The 15,864-nt window shown below is 43.4% G+C and overlaps 2 protein-coding genes across 8 annotated transcripts in view; both read left to right on the forward strand.

Moving 5' to 3' along the window:
- LOC124001614 (gastrula zinc finger protein 5-1-like) overlaps positions 1 to 15,864 on the forward strand; it is a 532,153-nt gene that overhangs the window by 276,176 nt on the left and 240,113 nt on the right. The gene's annotated exons all lie outside the window — the stretch shown is intronic.
- LOC124001634 (zinc finger protein 7-like) overlaps positions 1 to 15,864 on the forward strand; it is a 76,401-nt gene that overhangs the window by 710 nt on the left and 59,827 nt on the right. For 2 of the 6 annotated variants that reach the window (XR_006832828.1, XR_006832827.1), the window contains exons 2-7: positions 165 to 295; positions 479 to 631; positions 6,508 to 6,648; positions 7,029 to 7,140; positions 7,332 to 7,459; positions 15,672 to 15,802. Coding sequence is in view for 4 of the 6 variants with exons in the window: in XM_046308601.1 (XP_046164557.1) it covers positions 165 to 295; positions 479 to 631; positions 6,508 to 6,648; positions 7,029 to 7,140; positions 7,332 to 7,459; positions 13,510 to 14,364 (1,520 nt within the window). In the remaining 2 variants the exon portion in view is untranslated. Of the gene's footprint in view, positions 1 to 164; positions 296 to 478; positions 632 to 6,507; positions 6,649 to 7,028; positions 7,141 to 7,331; positions 7,460 to 13,509; positions 15,278 to 15,671; positions 15,803 to 15,864 lie in introns of those variants that run through there. The other 4 variants (XM_046308601.1, XM_046308606.1, XM_046308602.1 and 1 more) reach the window with 4 other exon arrangements.

A 15,864-nucleotide genomic window follows, 5' to 3' on the forward strand; every position in this document is an offset into this window, starting at 1 on the left:
ATGTCGTGTTGTCAAACTCAATTAAAATAATATGCATGGAACAATCAATAGTTATAGAAGTTACAAGAAGTGTCACCTTCCCATCCTAGACAGTTCCAATAGTATACAATTTAACATTGACAGTACCTAATTTAACCACTAATTTCCCCCAATCACACTTTCAGGCGAGGGACATCTCACTCGAGGCCACAGGAGCTTTGCGAAGCCAGCAGGACATAACACGTTTAGAGATGACCAACCAATCACTGTTGATGAGGGGAGTGGAACCTCAACCCAGCATGTTATTGTGATAGAGGTTAGTGTCACAGTGTAAGAAATTACAGTACATCAACTGTGGCTGTTTATTTCAGAAAGGCTCCCCTCGGCTATTAATTTGCTTACATGTACATTCATATATCTAACACATGGGAACTTGTGAAACTTAGATATTGTTATCCAATTAAAAAATTTACTGGTAATAATAACCTCCTTGTGTCAGTCTGCAGAGGCTGCAGTCACTGGGGTCAAGATGGAAAGGTCTGAAGGAGAGGAGGACCCACGGCACAGCAGAGACATCCAGACTGGAGCGTCCCATGTAGCCACGGAGGACCTCACCGCCACCACGCCAAGGACCCGACGCAGCATCACGGAGGTCAGTGGAACACCGAACGCCGTCCTCAAGTCAGAGACAGACACATAGGGTTTAATTGTAACACAAAGACTTTTACACACAGGATCTGACCACAGGTCAGACCCAGAGGGGCTGGGGCGACTGGGCTGTCCTGTTCTCAGCTCAGATTATTTACTTTACGGTAACCCGAGCCCGAGGACTGTTCATTCCCATCGAGACTCAGGTGACGTGTTAGAGGTTGGCAGTGACCTGTTTTGTTCTTACACTACAGAGATCGACTCTGGCAACATATCCTTGGGTTTAGAGACACAGACTGATCTGTCTAGAGGAGACTGGAACTGCTACAGTAGTAGTGTGTACTATGAAGGGTGCCAAGATAAGAGGTTATAGTCATTGATGAAGTGACTGAAAGTGGAGGGTGATGCTCCTCCCACATGGAATGTGGATGAGACTCACTTAGGAGAAGGACACTCACAAGGCAGAGATTTCTTAGAGTACAGGGAAAGCTTAGAGACAAATCCAAATGTCACGACCCACTCCCCTTTACACACACTCAGGGATCGAGACCCAGTGTCCACGTTGATGGGGCCTTCCAATTCACACGGCCGTGTCCTTTTTGATGAGCTATTGAAATCAAACAACAGGGTTAGAGCCCAGGCTCAGGGAGAGGGAGCAACATCAGGCAGTAGTAAAGAGAAACGGTTCCTCTGCATGTTCTATAACAAAGGCTTCAGCTGCCTCCAGAACGTAAAGACCCACCAGAGGGTCCACACAGGGGTGAAACCCTTCAGCTGTACCCAGTGTCATATGTCCTTCAGCCAGGCCTGCAACCTGAAGAGGCACCAGAGGGTCAACACAGGGGAGAAACCCTTCAGCTCTACCAAGTGTCAGATGAGGTTCACCCACTAGAACAAGCTAAAGATGCATCTGAAGGTCCACACAGGAAAAAGGCTGTTTGCCTGTTTGCGCTGCAGGAAGAGGTTCTCAGAGAGGAGATACCTACGGATAGACAGGCAGAAAAAACATTCCACTCTATAACATAGAAAGTAACCGTTCCACTCCATAGCTTCTGACGTTTAGATCAAATCCTGCATTAAAGACAAAAATTAATTTTCATTGTCAGCAGAAAATATCCACAGGTGCATTTAGAATAGTCAGATGAACATATTTCAGTGTTGAATATTCCTGGGTAGAATATTGCATCCAGACATTGTGATATATAAGGCCTATATAAGCCTAAAAAGTCTGTTACATATTGTGTTTGTACTGTGTAGACTATATGATGTTCATACAGATTGAGACATATTTTAAATGTACATTTTAGTCATTTAGCAGGCACTCTTATCCACAGTGAATTACAGTTAATGCATTCATTTTAAGAAAGCTGGGCTAAACAACCACGTAACACAGTCGTAGCAAGTACATTTCCTTAAAGTACTTACCAGCAAAGTCAGTGCTAGTAGGAAGACTCATTCCTTTTTGGAAGGGACTCTGCTGTTCTAATTTCAAGGTGAAGCTGGTTCCATCATTGGGGTGTCAGGACAGAGACGAGCTTTGACTGGTCTGAGCAAGAGCTGACCACTTGTAAGGGTGGGACGTTGAAGAGACCAGAGGTGGCAGAATAGAGTGCTTCGATTGGGGTGTAGGATTTGAGCATAGCCTGAAGGTAGGGAGGGGCAGTTCACTTTGCTGCTCTGTAGGCAACCATCATGGTCTTGTAGTGGATACGGACTTTGACTGGAAGCCAGTGGAGTGTGCCGAGGAGCGGGGAGACATGGGAGAACTTGGCGGACTGCAGCGTTTTAGATAAGTTTCAGGGGTTTGATGGCACAGGAGGGGGACCCATCCAACAGAGAGCTTCAGAAGTCTAGACGGGAAATGACAACTGCGTGGATTAAGGCCTGCTCCGCTTCTTGTGTGAGTAAGGGTTGTACTCTACGGATGTTGTAGAGCATGAACCTTGGAGCGGGGTAGGCCTTCCCCGGGAGGAAGAGCTGTTCTATCTTGTCAAGGTTGAGCTTGAGGTGGTGGGCAGACATCCAAGCTGAGATGTCTGCCAGGTACTCAGAGATACGTGTGTATGTGTGGTTTTCATATGGTGTATTTTAACAATTGTTAATATTTAATAAACACTGACTATGACTTTTATTGAGACTCTCTTTAGTATATATCACATCTGATCTCACCCTATTCTACATACACCCAAGAGCACTTTATAACTAATATACACTAAATATACCTACACAAACCCAGACACTAACAAACACCTACTGTACATGTCAAAATAGTTTAGTCAGGGTTTATCTGACTTGACTTATGATAACTGACTTACAGTGGGGCAAAATAGTATTTAGTCAGCCACCAATTGTGCAAGTTCTCCCACTTAAAAAGATGAGGCCTGTAATTTTCATCATAGGTACACTTCAACTATGACAGACAAAATGAGAAGAAAAAAATCCAGAAAATCACATTTAATGAATTTATTTGCAAATTATGGTGGAAAATAAGTATTTGGTCACCTACAAACAAGCAAGATGTCTGGCTCTCACAAACCTGTAACTACTTCTTTAAGAGGCTCCTCTGCCCTCCACTCCTTACCTGGATTAATGACACCTGTTTGAACTTGTTATCAGTATAAAAGACACCAGTCCACAACCTCAAACAGTCATACTCCAAACTCCACTATGGCCAAGACCATAGAGCTGTCAAAGGACACCAGAAACAACATTGAAGACCTGCACCAGGCTGGGAAGACTGAATCTGCAATAGGTAAGCAGCTTGGTTTGAAGAAATCAACTGTGGGAGCAATTATTAGGAAATGGAAGACATACAAGACCACTGATAATCTCCCTCGATCTAGGACTCCACGCAAGATCGCAACCCAAATGATCACAAGAACGGTGAGCAAAAATCCCAGAACCACACGGGGGGACCTAGTGAATGACCTGCAGAGAGCTGGGACCAAAGTAACAAAGCCTACCATCAGTAACACACTACACCGCCAGGAACTCAAATACTGCAGTGCCAGACGTGTCCCCCTGCTTAAGCCAGTACATGACCAGGCCCGTCTGAAGTTTGCTAGAGAGCATTTGGATGATCCAGAAGAAGATTGGGAGAATGTCATATGAAACCAAAATAGAACTTTTTGGTAAAAACTCAACTCGTCGTGTTTGGAGAACAAAGAATGCTGAGTTGCATCCAAAGAACACCATACCTACTGTGAAGCATGGGGGTGGAAACATGCTTTGGGGCTGTTTTTCTGCAAAGGGACCAGGACGACTGATCCGTGTAAAGGAAAGAATGAATGGGGCCATGTATCGTGAGATTTTGAGTGAAAACCTCCTTCCATCAGCAAGGGCATTTAAGATGAAACGTGGCTGGGTCTTTCAGCATGACAATGATCCCAAACACACTGCCTGGCAACGAAGGAGTGGCTTCGTAAGAAGCATTTCGAGTTCCTGGAGTGACCTAGCCAGTCTCCAGATCTCAACCCCATAGAACATCTTTGGAGGGAGTTGAATGTCCGTGTTGCCCAGCAACAGCCCCCAAACATCACTGCTCTATAGAGGAGATCTGCATGGAGGAATGGGCCAAAATACCAGCAACAGTGTGTGAACCTTGTGAAGACTTACAGAAAACGTTTGACCTCTGTCATTGCCAACAAAGGGTATATAACAAATTATTGAGAAACTTTTGTTATTGACCGAATACTTATTTTCCACCGTAATTTGCAAATTCATTAAAAATCCTACAATGTGATTTTCTGGGGGGGGAAAATTCTCATTTTGTCTGTCATAGTTGAAGTGTACCTATGATAAATTACAGGCCTCAGTCTTTTTAAGTGGGAAAACTTGCACAATTGGTGGCTGACTAAATACTTTTTTGCCCCACTGTATATTTACTCACAACATATTTATGTCCACCATGATGGGTTTAAAAACCATCAAGTCCTTCTGAAACTACAGTATAGGACTCAAACATAGTGGGGCTGGGTAAACACTCCAGAGCCATACCTGTGAACATTAGAAACCGTTTAAATGTAAACAGTTACTCTGTTTCTGTGTGTTAGCCAATTAAACTAATTGATTTACTTGCATGTGATAGTAGGTTATTGTTTATGTATTTAACTGGGCAAGTCCGTTAAACAAATTCTTATTTTACAATGACTGTCTACCCCGGCCAAACCCTCCCCTAACCTGCTCTATGGGACTCCCGATCACTGCCGGTTGTGATACCGGGGTCGGGCCTGTAGTGACGCCTCTAGCACTGAGATGCAGTGCCTTAGACTACTGCGCAACTCGGGAGACAAATTGTAGCTGGTCCCATCAGATAACCTTCCACACGTTAGTCCTATGCGAACCTCACCAGATGACAGTAATTATTTGCTGGAACAAGTTCTGCATCAGCCAATTATAAATGTTGACGTAGATTGAGGTGAACAAACCCTAGCATAAGAGCGACCTTAAAGTCAAACACTCATTATTATCCTACAGATGGCAGTATTGCAGTAACCGTGTTAGTTATTTTTTTTAAAGTTGAGCACGAGTCCGGACTCAAACCCACGTTGGCGAGCATCCACACTCGAGGAAAGTTTATCGTTTATCTTCTAAAGCAGGGCAGGTCCTAGCTTTTGGGGGATTTGGTTGGGGGCACACCACCCCACAACAAAACATTTTGTGTCCTTTGACGGCAGAGAATTTCAGTTTTGAAGTTGCTGTAATTCTACACATTTTGCCATGGGGTTCAGGCCGTTTATGACTTGGACCGGCCCTGTTCTACAATACACCTGTCAATCAACTAATCAACGCATCCTACTGCACGCGGTAGGCCTATTAATAAGGTGGTAACACAAGACCATTCACTGCTTTCAGGGTGTGTTCATAGTCAGAGACAACTGAAAGTAAGAAGCTAGATATTATGGTTACACTAAATGGGTGAAGAGGAAGTGCAGGCGAAACCCTGTAAATGAAGATTACCAATACATTTTATGAGTAGGTTCTTCTTCCTGTTGCTGACCGACACACAGGCTACTGGCTCTGCTACATAAATCATCGTTGCTACTATAGGCTATATTACATAGAATTGTAGACTTACATTTACAATGTTTTAGATGCATTTTTATAATCTACTTTTTCACATATGCGTTATTTGAGCCGAGGGCCCACATTGGAGCGCTTTTTCCATAAATGCAATCCTTGCACCGAGGGGGATTCGAACTCGCAGCCATCGTACCTTGCCGTCTCTGGGCTTACTGTCTTAGTGGATTACACCACCAATTAGTGATGGCAGTAAGGGTAAATTACAACTATTTGACAAGACCACGAGCATCTTCAACCTTTTTTAAAACGATGAATGAATATTAACTTACATGTTGTACAACCTACATCTTTATTGCTGAACATTGTCTAACATTACTACTAACAGCTAGTAGCTAGTAGTCAAGGATGCATCAATGCAAGATTGGCATATGTTGTTACAGACCAATGAAACAAAAGGCAACCTTGAATTTGTAGATTTAAAATATCCCTCTGGTGTCCAGGGTTGACCTATTTTTAGAAATACAATTTGTTGGTGGATATAAAGTCTAACATCTTTGATAGGCTGATGTGGAATTTTGTTCCAGGAAATAATCAGTCATCTGGTGAGGTTAGCATAGGGCTAACGTGTACCAGGTTATCTGATGGGAGCAGCTACAATGCAGCGTTCTATCACGTGCAAGTAAATTGACATTTTTAACTGGCTTATGCACATTTTGTGACAGAGCAACTGTTTGAATTTAATGTTAGTTTCTAATGTTCACAAGTATGGCTCATCCATCATTAAAGTGTGTGTTTATCTGTGTGTACGTACCTGAGGGAGTGTATGTCTGTGTAATCTGTATTACAACTCTCTTCCAGGAGGAGGAGGGTCCAGAGGTGCTGCTGGTGAAGGAGGAGGTTCTGGGGAACATGGTCATGGAGGACAACCAGACTACACCTCCTCCTGAACCCACAGAGGAACCAGCTGAGCAGCACAGGACCACACACAGTCTCACTGAGGTGAGCACACGAAACTACTGTCTGAATGGTATTAGTTCGGGGCCTGTATCCACAAAGCCTCTCAGAGTAGAAGTACTGATCTAGGATCAATTTAGCCTTTTAGATCATAATGAATAAGATCATATGGAAAGATCCTAGATCAGCACTCTTACTCTGAGACTCTTTGTGGATACGGGCCAAGGTCTTCATACATGTTGTCTTAAGTGTGGGACCATGCCTTTGAATTATCAAACCATTAGAGTGACTAGTAATCAAATCAACTAACATGTTTGTATAGTACTCATAGCAATCCCTCATTATCCAATCAGAAGATGCCCCATAGCAAGGTGCTCATATCAGATTTCTTGATCCAACATCCTCTCACTCTGTATCTCTTACAGTCAGTAGACATGGAGGATGGGAAGCCTGATCTGCTGCTGGTCAAAGAGGAGACAATAGAAGATGGACCAGAGAGCATTGATCTGCTGAGTGGACTAAAGATGGGGGAGCAAGGTAAGGGAGAAATGCATATATCCTCCATACAGTAAAAGATGTTCAATAGGAATAGTGATGCGCCTGGCTTTTTTATTTTTCTTCATTCATTAAATCAAATCAATATAACTAAAACGTATGAACTTGACTCAAAAAAACCTCCATATGTAGAGTTCTCTGCCATGTTCGTAAAGTCAAACCTCTTCCTGCAGGTGGATGGCTGGAGGTTAACAGAGGAGACTGGGCGGCCATCTTGGATTCCCAGAACCAGACGGGTGCAGCCAAGGGCCCAGGGGACAATGTCACTGAGCAGGACAGGACTAGAGGCAACAGAGTGGAGGTCAGTGGATGGGACAGCGTCCTCAACTCTGGGCTGGGGAACAACACTGTTAAGCACAACCAGAAACAGACAGTCGAACACAAAACAACAACCAAACTTAGTCTCCATGACAACAGACTGGCTGAGACCAGGGCGAGGTGTAGATTTGGTATGTGGCGAGAGAGAACAGACACAGCCTCGGCTAGCGATGCTCCGTCCTGCTCCTATAGTTGTGAATCAGAGAGACCGATGGCGCCTCAGGTTAACCCCCTAACAGATACTGTCTTCAGCCTGCCTTCTATAGGATCTATCAACTGGAACATGGACCCTGCAACAACACAGATGCTCCCTGGTCTTCATCCTCCTCACACTCTCATAATGTTAAACCAAACCTCAGACAATGCCAGTTCCTCAACACTAAATGGCTACACAAGCCCATTGACAAATGACAGTAGTAGTAACGCTATGAGCAGATCCAGTAGTAAAGAGAAGCGCTTCCCGTGTTCATTCTGTGGGAAAGCCTTCAGTTTCCCCAAACAGGTGGAGATTCACCAGAGGATGCACACAGGGGAGAAACCTTTTGGCTGCCACCTTTGCCGGGCTAGTTTCTCCCATTCGTCCAACCTGAAGAGGCACCAGAGAGTCCACACAGGGGAGAAACCCTACAGCTGTCCCCAGTGTGAGAAGAGGTTCTCACGCCAGCACGATCTCAAGATGCACCTGAAGGTCCACACTTGAGAGAGTCCGTTCAACTGCACGCACTGCAGAAAAAGGTTCTCAGAGAGGAGCAACCTCAGGATACACCAGCAGACAATGCACATGACCCATGAATAGTGTATACCCACTGGGTACACCACGTCATTTCAACATATAGAACTGGTTAATATTTGGTAGATACATTGATCAATGAGATTCCAATCTATTTTCACCTACTCAAAATGACAGCTAATAGGTTGTTGAATTCCCAATGTGTTATCACAGATTTCAACCAAGAAAAATTGAAACCAAATTCCAATGGAAAAATCTCAGATTTTTTTGGTTTAGTTGTCACTTTGTGTTATCACTGAGCTTTCAACCATAGGAATACAATGTCAGATATTGTTATTTATATACAACTTAATGTGTTATGACTGTGATTGATCTAATAGCACTACCAAATTACCACTATTTTTGGACAACTTAAGATGTTGTCCACCGCTTTCAGCCAAGTGTGTAACATCCTAAGGTGTCTGATAAGTGGTGGAAAATGTTGCATTATTGAGTCAGTACACATGCGTACCATTTAAAGCTAGTTAAGGAGGAAAATTATGCCTTTGCAGCCTGATTGGGGGACGCTTTATGTACGAGCCGGTCCACAGGGGAAACGAGTGTATTACCGGGATTGCACATCAATCCTAGACAATAGTGCAGATCTAGTGGCCACTATAGGCTGGCTGTCCTGTAGTGGTGCACTATAGTGGTGCAATTGCCATCATACTTGAGAAGACACTGGCGATCTCATAAAACAACTATCTTAACTTGAAATTGGTGCTGACTATTCGGATATCTCTCTTAGCAACCTAGATGTTGTTTCAGCAATAAGGCATGAGAGCCCGGGAATTATCGTGTGATAATTCCCAACTAAGGGCTGTTCTTATGCCCAAGGTGAAGCGAAGGGCTGTGGAAACAGCCCTTAGGAGGGGGTTATCACACAATAATTCCCAGGTTCTCATGCCTAATTTCTTTCATAAAACATTTGTCAACATATACATACAGTTGAAGTTGGTAGTTTACATACACTTAAGTTGGAGTCATTAAACCTTGTTTTTCAACCACTCCACAAATTTCTTGTTAACAAACTATAGTTTTGGCAAGTCTGATGGGACATCTACTTTGTGCATGACGAAGTAATTTTTCCAACAATTGTTTACAGACAGATTATTTCACTTACAATGAATTATATCACAATTCCAGTGGGTCAGAAGTTTACATACACTAAGTTGACTGTGCCTTTAAACAGCTTGGAAAATTCCAGAAAATGTCATGGCTTTAGAAGCTTCTGATAGGATAATTGACATTATTTGAGTCATCAATTGGAGGTGTACATGTGGATGCATTTCAAGGCCTACCTTCAAACTCAGTGCCTCTTTGCTTGACATCATGGGAAAATCAAAAGAAATCAGCCAAGACCTCAGAAAAAAATTTGGAGACCTCCACAAGTCTGGTTCATCCTTGGGAGATCAGCAAGGAAGAAGCCACTGCTCCAAAATTACCATAAAAAAGCCAGGCTATGGTTTGCAACTGCACATGGGGATAACGATCGTAATTTTTGGAGAAATGTCCTCTGGTCTGACGAAATACAACTGTTGTGTCACAATGACCATTGTTATGTTTGGAGTTTAAAGGGGAGGCTTGCAAGCCGAGGAACACCATCCCAACCACGAAGCACGGCGGTGGCACCATCATATTGTGGGGGTGCTTTGCTGCAGGAGGGATTGTTGCACTTCACAAAATAGATGGCATCATGAGGCAGGAACATTTATATGGATATATTGAAGCAACATCTCAAGACATCAGTCAGGAGGTTAAAGCTTGGGAGGCAAATGGTTCTTCCAAATGGACAATGACGCCAAGCATACTTCCAAAGTTGTGGCAAAAAGAAGAAAGTCAAATACCTCAGAAAAAAAAGCAATTTCCAAACGCCTGAAGGTACAACGTTCATCTGTACAAACAATAGTACGCAAGTATAAATACCATGGGCCCAAGCAGCCATCATACCACTCAGGAAGTAGACGTGTTCTGTCTCCTGGAGATGAACTTACTTTGGTGCGAAAAGTGCAAATCAATCCCAAAGGACCTTGTGAAGATGCTGGAGGAAACGGGTACAAAAGTATCTTTATCCACAGTAAAACGAGTCCTATATCGACATAACCTGAAAGGCCACTCAACAAAAAAGAAGCAACTGCTCCAAAACCGCCATAAAAAAGCCAGACTACGGTTTGCAACTGCACATGGGGAGAGAGATCGTACTTTTTGGAGAAATGTCCTCTGGTCAAAAAAATAGAACTGTTTGGCCATAATGACCATCGTTATGTTTGGAGGAAAAAGGGGGAGGCTTGCAGGCCGAAGAACACCATCCCAACTGTGAAGCATGGGGGTGGCAGAATCATGCTGTGGGGCTGCTTTGCTGCAGGAAGGACTGGTGCACTTCACAACATAGATGGCATGATGAGGCAGGAAAATTATGTGGATATATTGAAGTAACATCAAGACCTCAGTCAGGAAGTTAAAGCTTGGTCGCAAATAGGTCTTCCAAATGGACAACGACCCCAAGCATACTACCAAAGTGAATTCAAAATGGCCAAGGACAACAAAGTCAAGGTATTAGAGTGGCCATCACAAAGCCCTGACCTCAATCCTATAGAAAATTTGTGGGCAGAACTGAAAAAGCGTGTGTGAGCAAGGAGGCCTACAAACCTGACCCAATTACACCAGCTCTGTCAGGAGGAATGGGCTAAAATTCACCCAACTTATTGTGGGAAGCTTGTGGAAGGCTACCCAAAACGTTTGACCCAAGTTAAACAATTTAAAGGCAATGCTACCGAATATTAATTGAGTGTATGGGAATTTCTGACCCACTGGGAATGTGATGAAAGAAATAAAAGCTGAAATAAATCACTCTACTATTATTCTGACATTTCACATTCTTAAAATAAAGTGATCATAACTAAGACAGGGAATTTTTACTAGTAATAGTCAATGATGAATATCAAGCTAAGTAGGGCTGAGCTTGTAGATAGATTAACTCTCTAGTAGTAAGTGCTGCCCAGACTATTGTTTAAAAATGTTTTCTTATAGTGGATATTACGTTGAAGATGACTTTGTTTCAAAGGTAAAAATAAAAACAATTATAAATTCATGACTTGTTTCAAATCCAATGTATTTTCCACGTAGCTTCCATGTCACAATACTTTGACAAATGATGTTGAAACAACGTTGAATTAACCAGTTTGTGCCCAGTGGGTAGTGATGTGTAATATAGTACTAGTTCGTTTTTTGTAGTTCATTCTGTTGGTGTTGGACGTAGCTGGGAACTGGATGAACAGAGGAAAGAACGAGTATATTGAGGCAGAGTAGATGTGAAGGTGTCTGTCACTTTTCATCACTTTAGCATTTTTAGGAGTTTTAGACAATCATAGTGCCTTAATTCATGTTTATTTGACATGAAGCTGTGTGTAATGTTGAACCTTTTCCAAAGTATTCTCAAATTAATTTGATCAAAGCGAGGTTACCATACCGTAAGAAGTTATTCTACTTGTCATGTATCGTTTTTTGCAATCATAAAAATGATTCTAATGCCATTTTGTTTAAAAGAAATACTAAATTGACTCTGCTGACTAACTTGGTTATTTTGTATCATTTGCAGACTGTTTGGACTTATGTCTGTCTGTCTATCTCTGTATATTACTCAGCATAAATAGAAAAGTCCCCTTTTCAGGTCCCCCTGTCTTTCAAAGATAATTCATAAAAATCTAAATAATTTCACAATCTTCATTGTAAAGGGTTTAAACACTGTTTCCCATGCTTGTTCAATGAACCATAAACAATTAATGAACCTGCACCTGTGGAATGGTCGTTAAGACACTAACAGTTTACAGACCATAGGCAATTTAAGGTCACAGTTCTGAAAACTTAGGACACTAAAGAGGCCTTCCTACTGACTATGAAAAACACAAAAAGAAAGATGACCAGGGTCCCTGCTCATCTACGTGAACGTGCCTTAGGCATGCTGCAAAGAGGCATGAGGACTGCAGATGTGGCCTGGGTAATAAATTGCAATGTCCGTTTTGTGAGACGCCTAAGACAGCGCTACAGGGAGACAGGATGGACAGCTGATCGCCCTTGCAGACCAATTGTAACAACACCTGCACAGGATCGGCACATCCGAAAATCACACCTGCGGGACCGGTACAGGATTGCAACAACAACTGCCCGAGTTACACCGGGAACGCACAATCCCTCCATCAGTGCTCAGACTTTCTGCAATAGGCTGAGAGAGGCTGGACTGAGGCAGGTAAGGCAGGTCCTCACCGGCAACGTCGCCTATGGGTACAAACCCACCGTAGCTGGACCTGACAGGACTGGCAAAAAGTGCTCTTCACTGACGAATCGTGGTTTTGTCTCACCAGGGGTGATGGCCGGATTCGCGTTTTTCGTCGAAGGAATGAGCGTTACACCGAGGCCTGTACTCTGGAGCAGGAGCGATTTGGAGGTGGAGGGTCCATCATGGTCTGGGGCGGTGTGTCACAGCATCATCGGACTGAGCTTGTTGTCATTGCAGGCAATCTCAACGCTGTACGTTACAGGGAAGACATATCCTCCTCCCTCGTGGTACCCTTCCTGTGAGCTTATCCTGACATGACCCTCCAGCATGACAATGCCACCAGCCATACTGCTCGTTCTGTGCGTGATTTCCTACAAGACAGGAATGTCAGTGTTCTGCCATGGCCAGCAAAGAGCCTGGATCTCAATCCCATTGAGCATGTCTGAGACCTGTCTTGGATCGGAGGGTGAGGGCTAGGGCCATTCCCCCCCCAGAAATGTCTGGGAACTTGCAGGTGCCTTGGTGGAAGAGTGGGGTAACATCTCACAGCAAGAACAGGCAAATCTGGTGCAGTCCATGAGGAGATTCACTGCAGTACTTAATGCAGCTGGTGGACAGACCAGATACTGACTTTTTATTTTGACCCCCCCTTTGTTCAGGGACACATTATTCAATTTCTGTTAGTCCCATGTTTGTGGAACGTGTTCAGTTTATGTCTTTTAAATATTGTTATGTTCATACAACTATTTACACATGTTAAGTTTGCCGACAATAAACACAGTTGACTGTGAGAGGATGTTTATTTTTTTGCTGAGTTATTTATATAATAAACTCCCAATAGCTCCATATTGTTAGGTTCTTAAATCACAGTGTTAGAGATGGGCTTGACTGTGGTTAACATTTTGTATCTTGCCATGTTTGTGTGGACAGGAAAGAGTTTCTTGTATAAATCTTTTTATATGCTCTTCTGAACCATCTTTGTTTACAGTCTCCAGTTCACGAGGACCTACTGATATCTGATGTTACTGGCAGGAGAGACTGGACCTATGAAGCGGCTGGTCACAAACCCTGGCACCAGATCAGGACCATGGATCAGGAACCGTTGCTCTTCCTTTCCGAGTCAGAACCAGGACCCAACCGCGAGGGACAGAGACTCCACTACGTAGAACACAAGCAGTGGACAGGTGGTCTAAGCCACCCCAGTCCTGATGGTCATCAGAGAGACGGAGCTGATAGAGAGAGACCCTCCTGTTCCTATGATACAAACACTACAGTATCCATGATGAACAGAGCAGGTCACCCTGGGCTTCAGCCTTCACAGAGAGTAGTGGGAGACCCCTCTGGTGGGAGTCTATCAGGAGGTCTGTCTTCTCCTTCAGGGTCTCATCTCATGCCTGGTGAATGGGTTCATAGGAGACCTGGGTCTAGCCTTCCTCAGTTACCTCATGGTTACCCCACGAATACAGACAGAGTCACGATGGGCGTTCACCACGAGAGGTTCCTAGCCTATAACACAGCACACAATACCAACAACACACAAACAATGGCTAGAGGTCAAGGAGGGAGCTCAAAGACTAACCACCTGAGTGTGGTGGATCCTGCTTCTACCTCCACTGGTGTCAATGCGTCACAATGTGGGAAGTCGAGCATTACGACTGACGCCGACAAGCCGTACGCCTGCCCCACATGTGGAAAACGCTTCGCTCATGCGTACTATGTGAAGACTCATCAAACCGTTCACACCAAGGACAAGCCCTTCAAGTGCAAACTATGTTACAAGAGCTTCTCCTTCCTGACTAGCCTTATCAGACATAGGAGTGTCCACAACGGGGAGAAATTGTAGCAGTGTGGCTTGAGATGTAAGCAGGGGATATACCCGGGAGCTATTCTTTAGCTAAAATATTATAGTTATCATTTGAAGTGTCTTGGGGTAATTGACCACATACCCCTGATTAATCCTTTGTTAACTTGTCATTTGAAACAGGCTTGTGTAAATCTGTTTTTAGAGAGACTGTAAACCTAGGCTAGTTCAAGCACAACTGAATAGTTACCTTACTTAGTAGACGTAATAAAGTCATTATTTTCAACTCTATTCTTGCTAACACTTATTTCTAAAGTCTGGTCTTACCTTGAAATATAGTGATCATGAATAGGAGATTTGATGTATAACGTAATAAGCAGTACCGTATTTCAAAAAACAGCGCGCATAACTTTTTCAATTAACCACACCCTTTGCACTATGACGCCAACCCATAAGCTCCTTTTACTTCAGTGTAAACGGAAGTGAACAGTGACCAAGAACATATTCCACGAAAGCGTTTGTTGTTATTTAGACGCTTATTGACAACCTGGAACTTAAAAGATGACTAATTTAACTGCACAGCATTACATTAGTTACCTCAGGTAGTGTCTAATTCGCGTTGAAGACAGGACTTGGTTGATAGCTAGCAAGCGTTACCTAAAACTGCTAACAATGGCTAACTGTATGATTTTTCACACTCAAATCGCCTCCATCATGGAGGTACTAGCAAATGCAGCCGTGGCAGACATCTGTAAACTCGTAGACGACGACTATGCAGTGTTTCGTTTGGAAATAACTCAAAGCCAGAAAGAAAACAGGGGATTGCGGAGAAAACTACAGCAACTGGAACTGAAGATGGCGCGGGAGCGCGCAGAGAGGACAGCGCGGGAGCGCGTCCTCGCTAGTCGTCACAGTAGTGTCAAGATCCTCGACCGATACAGAGGAATGGCAAGAGGTACATTTTGATGTTGCCGAGGCTGTCGCCCCGTTCCTCTCTGCACATGTGTTCAGATGTGTGAACCAGAATTGGATCTTGGTCAGTGTTTGGATAGTATGCAATACTTGCCCTGTTTTTACCTCGCCATCTTGCAACAACAACACAAATAGTTTGGGACCAGGCTTCTTGCACTAGGACACAATATTATATTCTAACCAGATTCTGGATTTACTGCATGTCCTGTTGTCAAACTCAATTAAAATAACATGATGCATGGAACAATAAATAGTATATCAAGAAGTTATAAGAAGTGTTAGCTTACATCCTAGACAGTTTCAATAGTGCACAATATAGCATTGAGCATTGACAGTACCTAATTTAAGCACCTATTTTCCCCCAATCACTCTCTTAGATGGAGGACATCTCACTCGAGGCCACAGGAGCTTTGTGAAGCAAGCAGCACATAATGTGTGTAGAGATGACCAACCAATTACTGTTGATGAGGGGAGTGGAACCTCAACCCAGCATGTTATCGTGATCGAGGTTACTGTCTTAGTGTAACATTAGAATTTACAGTACATCAAATGGCTCCCCTTGGCTAATAA

This window comes from Oncorhynchus gorbuscha, linkage group LG17 (assembly GCF_021184085.1).
Source record: "Oncorhynchus gorbuscha isolate QuinsamMale2020 ecotype Even-year linkage group LG17, OgorEven_v1.0, whole genome shotgun sequence".
NCBI lineage: Eukaryota > Metazoa > Chordata > Actinopteri > Salmoniformes > Salmonidae > Oncorhynchus > Oncorhynchus gorbuscha.